We start from the raw sequence: 12,558 nt of genomic DNA on the forward strand, positions 1-12,558 counted from the left end.
CTGCTAATTTGAGTGACAGGATGAGGCGTTTGTGGGTGGTAACAGGGGAAGGTGCTTGAAAACGGGGAGTGGTGATCCGAACGCAGGCGTGCCAAACGGTCAAAACGGGCGTTTTAAGGGTGTGCATAATTAACAATGCAGCGTCATCGACCACGTCACTTGGTTGTTTCTTCGCCTGAACTGTTCGCATGATTGTGGTAGGAAAATCCAACCACAAGCACTGCGAACAGTTCAGATGCCTTTCGATGTACTCGATTAATCAAATAAATAGCGTAGATGACGTAGGATGCGAGCGGCCAGGGGGCGTCTTTACAAAATAGCGAGCGCATGTTTCGTTCGCTCGCTCAGACATAGAGGCATCAACAGACCGCAAAGAGCGAGCGCTCAATTTAAATAGCCGGCCCCTTTTTCTGACCGAGCGAGCGCAAATAGCGTCCGGCTCTGAATCAGGCCCAATATCTTTTGTGCTATATATTTAAAGAGAAGGTGTTTTTCTTAAGCTTAATGAAGACTCCTTAGTTCATATCTGCATTATATATAGCCCTGAACCCAGCACACATGGAAAGAAAATACATTTCCTGTATGGTATCATTGCTTTGCTCTGCCTATAAGAAATAGCCAGTAGACTGCTTTCCCTGTCACACAGCATTGTTGTGCCTGTGTTTCCTCATTCATAGAAGTTGTTGGGATCACATGAGCCTTTCAGTGTATGCAAATAAGGCCAAATCATCTCGCTGCAAGTTAATATTCCACTTTTAAAGTGCATTGTAAATGTAATGTTTGTGTTTAGAACATAACATCCTTTTTAGCTTTTAATATAGATATATAGGTGTAATGGGCAAGAAGCTAAGCTGTCCCAGGCAGCTGTTAGATGCAGGCCTTGAGTGTCATTAATCTCACATGCTATTCTTCCTTTCTCTGTAGCACAAGTGAAGCTGATGTGGAGGCTGTCATGGATAAGTTGTTTGATGAGCTGGCTCAGAAACAAAATGATGGTACGTAAGTTAATTTCTCTTGAAAGAGAACACATTTAAAACACAATGCCCAATCTCTGCTGACCAATTAATAAGTTCCATTGCTGCCTATGGGTTGATGCCACTCTCAAGTGGCAGTCATTGTATCAGCATTTTGTCTAATTTATGTGTTGAATCATGTGCTATTATTCATCAAGCTATGCATTTCCTAGCTGTAAGGGATGAATTTTAGGGTAATTATCCAGACAAGACTGAGCTTTTGTTCCTGTTTCCATAGTAACAAGACCAAGGATTCTGAAAGTGCAGGGCAGGGAGCTGAAGCTGAGTAAAGCCTGTGGGTGCATTGCTGACTGCACATTTGAGGAACTCTGTGACCGTGTAAGTGCCCCGGCAACTACAGTATAAACAAGTTAACACGCTTCTGTTTTCTGAGAGTTTTGTTTTTGCTCTCGTTAGACCATGTTTTTATTAAACAGTGAACAAAAGCATGTTTTTAAGCAGTAGGACACTGACATGACTCACTGTATAATGTCATTATCTTATAACAACATCCAATTTTTATAAAATGAGTGCAAAACTCCATACTGTTCTTCTACAGACCTGGGCAACGTGCACACAACGCTGGACACAAGGTGGCCACTAATATGTATTCAATAAGCTGATTCAGAGTAAGGGCCTGATTTAGAGCTGGACGCAATTAGCGCTCGCTCGTCCTGAAAATAGGGGTGGCTATACAAATGATCTGTTCGCTGTTTGCGGTCTGTTCACGCCTCTAGGTCTGAACGAGCGTACAAAACTTGCGGTCGTTTTTTGGGAAACTACGCCCCCTGGCCGCTCGCATCCTACGTCATGTCCGCTATTTATTAGATTAATCGAGTACATCGAACAGGGTATGAACTGCTCGCTATTGTTGTGGTTGGTTTTTGCTACCACAATTTTGCAAGCAGTTCTGGCTTAAAAAAATCCCAGTGACATGGTCAATGACGCGGCTGTTTTAAATATGCACACCCATAAAACGCCCGTTTTGACCTTTAAGCACGCCTGCGATCGGATCTCCACTCCCCATTTTCAAGCACCTTCCCCTGTTACCACCCACATACGCCTCATTCTGTCACTCAAATTAGCAGGCATTCGCTATTTTGCAAGCACATGAATTTCGGCAGCACTGACTGGTTCGCGCATGCGTATAACGATCCGTACGCATGCGCAGTTGGGCAAACATCGCTCGGAGCGAACGAGCTGCCACTTACGAGTGGCTCTGAATCAGGCCCTAAAGGTGCCCATACACAGTGTGGTTTGCATATGATGCGATCTCGTATGCAATCGCCCTTGAACTCTCTTCGGCAGCTGAGGTGAACGATGTGCAGCAAAAGCTGCATGATGTTCACCCAATCTATTGTGCACGATCTAATGATTTGCATCATCAGTGAGACCCGTCTGTGCTGCTGTGTATTTCAATGACACAGATGCACGCACGGACCAGGAGATCCGTGCTACATGCATATGTGTCATTGACACAGAGGGCCTGATTCAGACCCGGCCGCAATCGCTGTACGCTCGCAACTGGGTCGATGGTGGGCCAGTACGCATGCGCACAACGGAGCCGGCTCCGTCGTGCGCATGCGCAAGACCCGGATAGCGACGGGCACTCCGTCGCTCCGGGTCTCGCAACAAAGGTGGCAAGCTGTCGATGTTGAGTGACAGCTCGCCCCCTTTGGTTGGCGGGCCGGGGGAGTGGCTGCCCAAATAGAGGCGTTCCCATGTGAACGCCTCCATTTGGGGGCGGCCCCACTGACATCACGAGTGATGTCAGTGGGAGATATTTCGGCTCTGTTAGAGCAGAAATCTCTCTGGGGCTTGCGGCAACGAGACTCTACCACAAGGGTCTCGTCGCAAGCCCGATGGTCGCGATGGTCTTGACCATCGTGATCATCTTCCTGGCCGCTCGCTATAGCTGTGGGTGGTCATCCACAGCTATGCGAGCGGCCAGGAGGCCGTTCTAAAAGAAAAAAAAAGACCGGCCCTGATTCAGAGCGAGCGCTCTGTCAGAGCGTCCAGCTCTGAATCAGGGCCAGAGCACGGACGTGTCAGAGATACCTGTCTGTGTTGCTGCGGTAAAAAAAACCCCTATGTTTAAAAATGGCGTCCCGCCCCCCCAAAAGAGCAACCAGCCCCGGGCTTTTAGTGACCCAGTCAGGGGCAGAACTATGGGAGACAATGGAGGCACCTGCCGCCAGGTGCCAGCACTGAAGGGGCATCTCCTCCATTGTCCACATGGCACCTCTTCCTGGCACCAGAGAAGCTACCATAACCATATACTAGTGGAGGGCTCCATGTCAGACCATCAGATGCCGCTTCCTTCTATCTATAGTGTGTCCCCGCTCATTGATGTCACTGCTCCTCAGCAGCTTCTCATGCCAGTGTGTGACTATGGTGCCCCCCCTCACCCACAACTCACCGTCCCACTCCTCCCTGGCAGAAGCACTAGCCGTGAACCTGTGCTGCGGGCCCGAGCATAAGTGCGGCTGCAGATCTTCCAGGAGTTGGATGTCAACAAGGATGCACCAGACGGAGCTGCGGTTAAGAGGGCATGGGAGGCGGTGGCCTGGAGCACCAGCGACTGAGTCTGAGGGCAGATCTTTGGTGGAGCAACTTCCCGGCATGTGAACAGTCGGCAGTAGACTGGGAATTTTGTGATTTGTAGTTCCACCACAGTAGCAGTCAGTATCTTGAATCAAACTCAGTCCTCAAAGTTCCCACGTCAGATGGTTTTCCCCTCTATCTGGGGTATCAAGAGGGCTCCTCACCAACTTCAGTTGGTTTTCCCCTTAATCAGGGGTATCAGGAGGGCTCCCCACCCCACATCAGATGGCTTTTGCCATCTGGAGGACTCTGAGCCTAGCATAACTGCATATACCCGAAAAGGGGAGGGGGGGATATCCTGCAAATTTACTTTAGTAAATAGTCCTAATAGAAACAAAGTCACATATTCTATATTAGTGTTATTGTGTTTATCTATAGATACTGTAGATAGATAGATATGCACCATATTTATTTTCCCTTTTTTGTAGGGAGGAGGCACCAAATTGTAATTTGCCTCCAGGCATCTGGGATGAATTTATGCCACTGGACCCAGTGCTGGTTATGCTTAAATACAAGGGACAAATGACGTAGGGGTCCCCTGTACTTAAGCACAAACAGCACTGGGCTAGTCAGAACCAGCCCTGGTTGCCAAAATACAGGGGACAAAACGACGTAGGGGTGACCCGTACTTTGCACAACCAACACTGGGCTCTGATCCAGTCCTGGTTCTGGAAATACAGGGGGAAAAAATTAGTAGGGTCCCCCCTGCATTATCCAGAACCAGCACCAGACTTTTTCTAGCGGGGGGCTAATGCCACAGCTAGGGGAGCCCTTTCATCAGGCCTCCCAGCTGAAGCATTACTGGAGAAGGGGACCCTGGAGAGGGGGACCCCTTTACTGGAGTCCCCAGCGAACTCTTGCCTGGGCTGAAAAGTGGTCAGGATTAATGCTTCGACTGGGGTGCCCCGTGAAAGGACTCCCCTGGCTGTGGCATTAGCCCCCCACTAGAAAAAGTCCGGTGCTGATCCTGGATAATACAGGGGGACCCTACTCATTTTTTCCCCCTGTATTTCCAGAAGCAGGACCGGATCAGAGCCCAGTGCTGGTTGCGCAAAGTACGAGGGACCGCTACGTCATTTGTCCCCCTTTATTTCTTCTTCGGGGTCCATAGGGATCCACAGGGATACCATGGGTATATTATGGTTGGAAGGCCAGGCACCAAACCGTTAATGCTTCTGCTCCAAGAATGTCCTTCCCCATATATAACCCGCCCCTAGCCATTAGACTTCAGTTGTTCGTTTGGTGTGGCAGGATCAAGACGCACCTTTGTAACGGGACTGCTCTGGCAGTTCTAAGCTTTTATTTTTATGTTTTATTTTATTTCCTTATGTTTGAGTCAGCAGTACTCGGCGGCTGTATTCAGATTCAGATAATGCGACTCCATCTACCTCTGCCAGGCCGCAACATCATTAATTGGTTGTTGGTGTTTTCGGCTGGTCGCGGCTGAGCTTAGCTAGCAGCAATGCTGCGACCTGGACTGCTCCGGATGTTCGGAGATGTCAGGTAAGACGATTTCTTGCTTACAAGGAATCGCACGCAGCAGTCATTGCTTATGGTGTCAGAGACGCATCAGAAGCCACTTCCTCACTACACCAGTCAGGGGCTTATCGTTTGAAGCTGGGGATCGGCAGCAGATGCTTCTGCTGCCACGAGGTCAGCGTACCCGACTGCTTAACACAGCCTAGGGGTAGTAAGTGGTCCCCTGTCAGATCCGACCCAGACGCAGTCCTTACGAAGGGTTTCGTGCTTCTGGGTTGTTCCACCTACCCTCCACGTATATATGAGACGCTCACGGTCCACGCTCAGTGCACCCTGTAGCTGTGGTTTCAGGAGGGTCTGGGTCAGTCTCCCTGTATACTGTAGCTCTCCCTTGGTTAAGGTATATGGTGCACTATGGCCTACCATTCATTTTTGATGCTGTAGTTGATTTTATTATTATTATTAGGTGCCCTAATGGTGAGTAGAGAGTAAAAGAAAATGTAAAGAGAAGCACATGAGAGAAGAGGTCCCTGCTCATGAGAGCTTACATTCTAAGGGGAGGGGCAGACAGACAGGCATGACACAGAAGGGGAAGATAGGAAGGAAAGAGCATGAGGTGGGTTAGGATGAGTGCTGAAAGGCCTTGATGAAGTAGTGGGTCTTGAGAACCCGTTTGAAGATTTGTAGAGAGGTGGAGAGTCTGATAGGGAGAGGGAGTGCATTCCAAAGGTAGGGAGCAGCACGGGCAAAATCTCGGATGTGGAAGTGGGAGGAAGTAATCAGTTGGCAAGAGAGGCGGCATGCATTAGTTTAATTGTAATTATATTACATACGCATTGTTTGTGACTGTTTGCTAGCTGCTGATTTCCACTATCTTTTATTTCTAAAATCTGTCAATTTTACTATCTCTGTTTTCTCTCCATCATCTTGGGGTGGAGATTTCTTTCTGAGTACTTCACATTTAATTGAGATTTTGTGAAGGCTGTCACATAACATTGCAATTATTGCCTTTATTGACCACATCAAAAGATAAAGGGAAACAGGAGGGGGAGAACCCTGTGCTGGTTCCATGTAAGTCATGTATGACTTATGTGTCCTCTCAGGAGGTAAAGGATGGTTTGTGTGTTGTCTGTTATATAAAGTCACCTCACCAATCCAGTTTACCTGTCCCTGGATAAGAACCATCTTGGGTTTCCTTTTTGTCCCAGGTTATGATGAAGGATGTGGATCGTATGGCTGCTCCTACGATATCTCCTTGTATGGGGTGTCCACAGTATGCTATGTTTGCACCTCCTATGCATCCTTCATGGAAGGATGTTTATGGCCATTCTAGTCAGAGTATGGCACAATCTGATGTTAATAACAGACCAGTATTGACCAAAGCGCCTAAACGTAAGTTATCTTATTGTCAGTCTGCCCAACATATGGATTCAGACACATCATTAGGATAATCAGATGATGCACAGGGTTCCTCTCCAGGATCTAGCTCTGGGGAGGAGGATCATCCATCCACAGTGGATGTTCCTTCTTTGGTAAGAGTGGTTAAATCAGTCCTAGATAGTCAGGATGATGAACCAGCTCAAAGTAAGAAGGCTCCAATGTTTAATCACCACCGGAAGGTGGTCAAAACGGAGTTCCCTGTATCTGATCAGCTTATAGAGCTTTTGGAGGAGGCATGGGGTAACCCTGATAAACAGTTTTATGTGTATCCATTTCCACCTTCTATATGTACTAAATGAGAGATACCTCCTACTGTGGATGCTCATGGTTCACGTTTAATTAGAAATGCTACATTGCCTATTCCATCAGCGTCTTCGCTGAAGGATTCCACAGATAAAAAGATTGAAGGCTGTCTTAAAGCAATATTTTCATCATCTGGAGCAGTTACTTGTCCAGCTATGGCTGGGGCCTGGGTAGCCAAAGCTGTTGAAGAGTGGATGCTGGAATTTTAGCTTCTAGGGCATCAGCAGCATCATTAGTGGCACGCAGGGCCTTTTGGTTAAGATCTTGGAAAGCTGATACAGGATCAAAAAGGGCGCTGGAAGTCTTATCTTTCTGCGGAAAGGTACTTTTTGAAACAGAGTTGGATAATATAATCACTACTCTGGCGGCTTCAAAATTTGCAGATCTGCTATCTACGTCAAAGACTAGATCTAGGTAAGTTTCTTTTCAGTCCTTCCGTCCTTGGGGATGAGCAAAGGAACAGCCTTCCTCTAGGCCAAATAGTTTCCGCAAGTTTAAGCGACAAACTAAGAGGTGTGGCCCGGCAAGACGTTCAGCTTCTAAAAGACAACAAGCCCTTGGCCTAATGGAGCGGGCTTCCTCCTGGGGATCCAAGGGTGGGAGGCCGATTTCTTCAGCTTGCGGATTATTGTCATCAGACAACTACAGATGCCTGGGTCTGAGAAGTGGCCTCTCAGGGGTATGCCCTCACTTTCAGGAGACATCCCCACCAGAAGTTTTTTTGCCCTAATCAGCTGAGGTCAAGGCCTTGGCCCTTCAGGGAGCCATTCACTCCCTGCTGCAGGCGGGTGTAATAATCCCAGTTCCTGTGTGTCAACAGGGAAGGGGTTATTATTCCAGTCTGTTCCTGGTTCAGAAACCGAATGGGGCTTATCGTCCTATACTAAATCTAAAAACCCTCAGCAGGTTTATCCATGTACCCAAGTTTCATATGGAAACTCTCCAGTCAATTATTTTGGTAATGGAGCCGGAGGATTACATGGTTTCTATGGACATTTAGGATGCATATCTGCATGTTCCTATTATACCATCCCACCAACAATTCTTACGCTTTGCTGTCCTTCAGCAACATTACCAATTTCAGGCTCTACCCTTTGGCCTATCCACAGCTCCCTGGGTATTTACCAAAATAATGGCAGTCATGATGGCCTACCTCAGGCATCAGGGAGTCAGAATTCTGCCATATCTGGACAACCTTCTGATATTGGCACAGACTCCGGTTATGTTCCAAAACCATCTTCAAATTACTATAGCCTGCCTACAAGGGCACGGCTGGATAGTCAATTGGAAGAAATCGTCACTTTCTCCAACACAGCAGATGGTACATCTGGGAGTGTTTCTGGATTCTCGGGCACAAAAATTGTTTCTGCCAGAGGACAAGATTGTGAATCTATCATTGCGAATACGCAAGCTGTTACACAAGAGAAGGGTATCCATTTTGTTAGCAATGCAGGTCCAGGTATCAATGGTTAATTAATATACAGGTGGAAGTATGCACTCCTTCTAGGAAAGAAAAATTCTACCAAATTATTATAAAAGTACCATCTAGGGATAGATAATGTCCCCAAAATTCCAGTTTTCTTTAACCAATTTTCTTCAGAGATCAAATTGATTCTCCTACTCCACGTTATCTTGAGCCACCTCTGTTAGTGTAAACCTCAAAAAGAATACAAGAGGAGCTCCACATGGCATAACATCGTTTAATCACCATACACAAAAAGCAAATAAACATGTGCAATATTAATGGTGAGTAATCCTGTTTACCAGAACAAAGCAAAACATATGCATGTCACAAGTAGGTATATTCTCTGATATTCCCTCCAGGCCTGGATACCTTTACTTGGATTTGTCCTTATGGTTACTCCCTTCCGGCCATGCAGTGATTCCACTATTAACAGTTTATTCAATTTGCACTTGGATGCTAAAGACTGTATTGAAACCAATTGTACCGACTATTCATATGGCTGCTTGAAATCTCATAACCTTGGATATAGTGGAAGGGGTCCTAGGTCCTATACTATCTGCTCAATATACAGTATCAGAGATATAATGTTCATATCCTTCATTGGAATTCTGCATTGAGAGTGCTGGTCATTCATTCAATGATTTATTATCATGTGTGGCATTTATTGTTTTATTCTTGTTTTTTTATAATAAATGACATTTTCATTATTTAAAGATTACCGTCCATCTTTTTTAGCGCTGGTTCTTTTGTGTTTTACGGTGTTTGATCTCAGGGTGTGACTATCCCTTTACCAGCTGCTCTTGTGTCAGCTCATCCAAACCAATTGTTTTCTTAGTGATTCCACACCCTCTCCAATGCGTTTTGACTATATGTCTTCCTCAAGGCGATGTTACCCCTCTGTCTCTACCCCCATGTTATATCCTTTACAAACAGGAAATGAGGGGGGAGGGTGGTAAACAAAGTAGCACATGTACTCCAAATAACTTTAATAGACATCAACTCATAACATATATCATTCACATTAAACATCAATTATATAAAATCCACAAAGTCCCTTAAAATCAATAAAAACCTTTAAAAACTTTAATATAAACCTCTAAAATCTTCTACTTCCAGTCTGGAGTTATATACACTACTTCCGGTTTCCATTTTCCATACTTATATCTTTAAATCCTATAAATCCGAAAAAACACACGTCTCCCCCTTCAACCTGCTTAACCTGCTTAAAAAGGTCACATCACATCCTCACTTTCTTCCTGCCCTTCGGCAAGGCTCCGATTCTAACCTTTGCGGGCCCTGGAGTGTCCGTCACTTCCGGCTATCCCCGTGCGTCCCACGTGGAATGCAGGAGCCGGATAGAGCTCTCACCTCTTCCGGTCTCTCATGCGCTCCGTCCGGAACATCCGTCACTTCCGGCTTCCCCCGTGTGCACCACGTTGGACATCTTACTCCTGTCTGTCTTATTAATATATACAGCAAACATGATAGATACCTTTAAATATATAAAATAAAAGGGTTGTTAACTCTTTCCACTATTCCAAAGGATGAATATGTATTCATTATTATAAAACTATGAATAAAAAACTCTATTAAAAACTTCATAAAAACCATTTAATCTCAAAATCAATATTCAGTCCTGATGGCATCAGAGTTTTCATATCATAGTTGTATTTCATTTCTGCCTTAGCTATATCTGATTCTTGACATTTCTTTCTCCAATTCCCTTCCACTTTATTGAGACCTACCATAAACTTAATACCATTCACAAGACATTTGTGTTTATCCTTAAAATGTTGAGAAACTGAGTATTCTTTATATTGCGAAGGTGTTTAGACCATCTCTCCTTCAGCATTCTTGTGGTCCTTCCTACATACTGAAGGCCACATTTACACTCAACATGGTAAACACAATTAGTGGTACTACATGTGATGAAATTGTCAATTTTAAATGGTTTTCTAGTAGATGTTGATATTACTTCTATTTTACTTTTTTGACCTGTGTGTGACCCACATACAAGACATGTGCCACACCTATGAAACTCTTTGGTTGTAATTCTATTAGGTCTTCCGGTATGGCACTTTTAACAATAAAATTTTTTAAATTATTAAGTCTCCTATACACAAATTGTGGTTTTTCTGGTATAATTTCTTTCTATAAGACATCTTCCCTTAAAATATGCCAATGCTTTCTTATTATACTTTCTACCTTCGTATATTGTAGGTTAAATCTGGAGATAAACAGTCATTTAAAATCTTTTCCTTTATCGTTATTTTCTTTTGGCAGAATTAAATCATTCCTATCTGATTCTGCCATTTCTCTTACAGTACGGTTAATCCCTTCTGCACAATATTCTTTAGATGTAAATTGATCTTTCATTTCTTCAACCTGTTCTCTAAATACTCTTAAATCTGAACAATTTCTTTGTAGCCTTCTTATTTCCCCTTTCGGTACATTATGTAATCAATTAGGGTGATGGTTACTCTTAAAGCTGATATAGGAATTACTATAAGTGGGTTTTCTGTAATTCCTAGTTCAGATTTGATCACTTTTAACATAAATCGTCAGATCTAAAAAATGTACCTCTATTGGGCTAATTGAAAAAGTGAGTTCAATATTATAATCATTTAAATTTAAATATTCACAAAGAGTTTTTAGCTCTATTTCAGAGCCTCGCCATATGCAGAAGATGTTGTCAATAAAACAAATCCATAAAATGGATTATCTAAAATTTCTTGATTACTCCATATATGCTCCTCCCATAGGCCCATATACATATTCGCATATGCGGGCACAAAAAGGGTCCCCATAGCTGTTACCCGTTTTTGGATAAAGTATTGACCTTTATACCAAAAGTAATTATTCTCCAATATAAATTTGATACCATCTTTTATAAAGTCTTTTTTAGATGGATTCATTTCACTTTTCGTGAGAAAGTAGTCTACCCCCTTTAAGCCTAATTGATGATCTATGATTGTGTATAACGATCCCACGTCTGCAGTTTGCCAGCTGGCGGAATACTTCTTTATCATATTTTCCATGTGTCCATAACCACTATGCCTCCGCCCTTATCTAAGGGCTTAATAGTGATGTTCTTATTATCTTCTAAAGTTTTAATTGCTGCTCTTTCATTTTTTGTTAAATTACTATGTTTATTCCACTTAGGTTCTAGTTTCTCTATTTCTGAGCAGACCAGTTTATTAAAAGTATCCACATAACACCCTCTACTAAAAGTGGGATAAAGAGTGGACTTGGGTTTAAATATGTTATGGGTTTCCTGAGTTACTTTCAATTTTATGATTAACAAAATATTTCTTCAAGGATACTTTTCTAATAAATTTCTGAATGTCCAAATACACTTCAAATTTATTTAGTTTATTATCGGGAGCATATTTGAGTCCTTTCTTAAGAAGGGTCTCCTCATCTGAAGTCAAGGTCTGAGAACTTAAATTAAAGATTCCTGGGATCAGTGGTATGCACCTTCGACATGGTGGGTTATGCTCAGTTCCATTCCAGGCCTCTACAAAGATTGATTCTATACAGGTGGAACATTCAGCATGATCCTATAAAGTATCAGAGGATCCTTCTCACTCCAGAGGTTTGTCACCCCCTCCGGTGGTGGCTGAGAAAGGATCTGGGTTCTTCTCACCACAGACGCGGATGCGGGGCAGTGAGAGGTCATCACACCTTTCAGGGAAGATGGACAAATCAAGAAAGTCATCTGCCAATAAATATTCTGGAACTACAAGCAGTATACAGAGATTTTGTTATGGCACAGGACCTGCTCCAGGGCAGGCCAGTCCAGATCCAGTCCGACAATGTGACTACAGTGGCCTACCTCAATCATCAGGGAGGCACAAGAAGTTATGCAGCCATGAAGGAAGTGACAAAGGTTCTGATATGGGCAGAACGTCATCTTCCGGCCATCTCTGAAATATTCATACCAGGAGTACTCAATTGGGAAGCAGACTTCCTAAGTCGCCAGGACATACACGCCGGAAAGTGGTCTCTCCATCTGGGATTGTTTCAGCTCCTGGTAAACAAATGGGGTCTACCAGAGATAGATCTCATGTCATCACGCCACAACCACAAGGTCCCCATGTATGGGTCCAGGTCCAGAGACCCATCAGCAGCCTTTGTGGACGCACTGGCAGTGAGATGGGATTTCAAGCTGGCGTATCTCTTTCCTCCAATTTCTCTACTCTCAAGAGTTCTCAGAAAGTTCAAGCAGGAAGGTGGAACGGTAATACTGGTGGC

At 44.2% G+C, this 12,558-nt stretch overlaps 1 protein-coding gene across 1 annotated transcript in view; it reads left to right on the forward strand.

The window, feature by feature from the left end:
* The window catches only part of AFG1L (AFG1 like ATPase), a 255,712-nt gene that overhangs the window by 215,756 nt on the left and 27,398 nt on the right, over positions 1–12,558 (forward strand). The window contains exons 9-10 of the mRNA XM_088460454.1: positions 925–995; positions 1,252–1,352. Coding sequence (XP_088316580.1) covers positions 925–995; positions 1,252–1,352 — 172 coding nt within the window. The remainder of the gene's footprint in view (positions 1–924; positions 996–1,251; positions 1,353–12,558) is intronic.

The sequence above is a fragment of the Taudactylus pleione genome, unplaced genomic scaffold (genome assembly GCF_031769625.1).
Source record: "Taudactylus pleione unplaced genomic scaffold, aTauple2 ptg000046l, whole genome shotgun sequence".
NCBI lineage: Eukaryota > Metazoa > Chordata > Amphibia > Anura > Myobatrachidae > Taudactylus > Taudactylus pleione.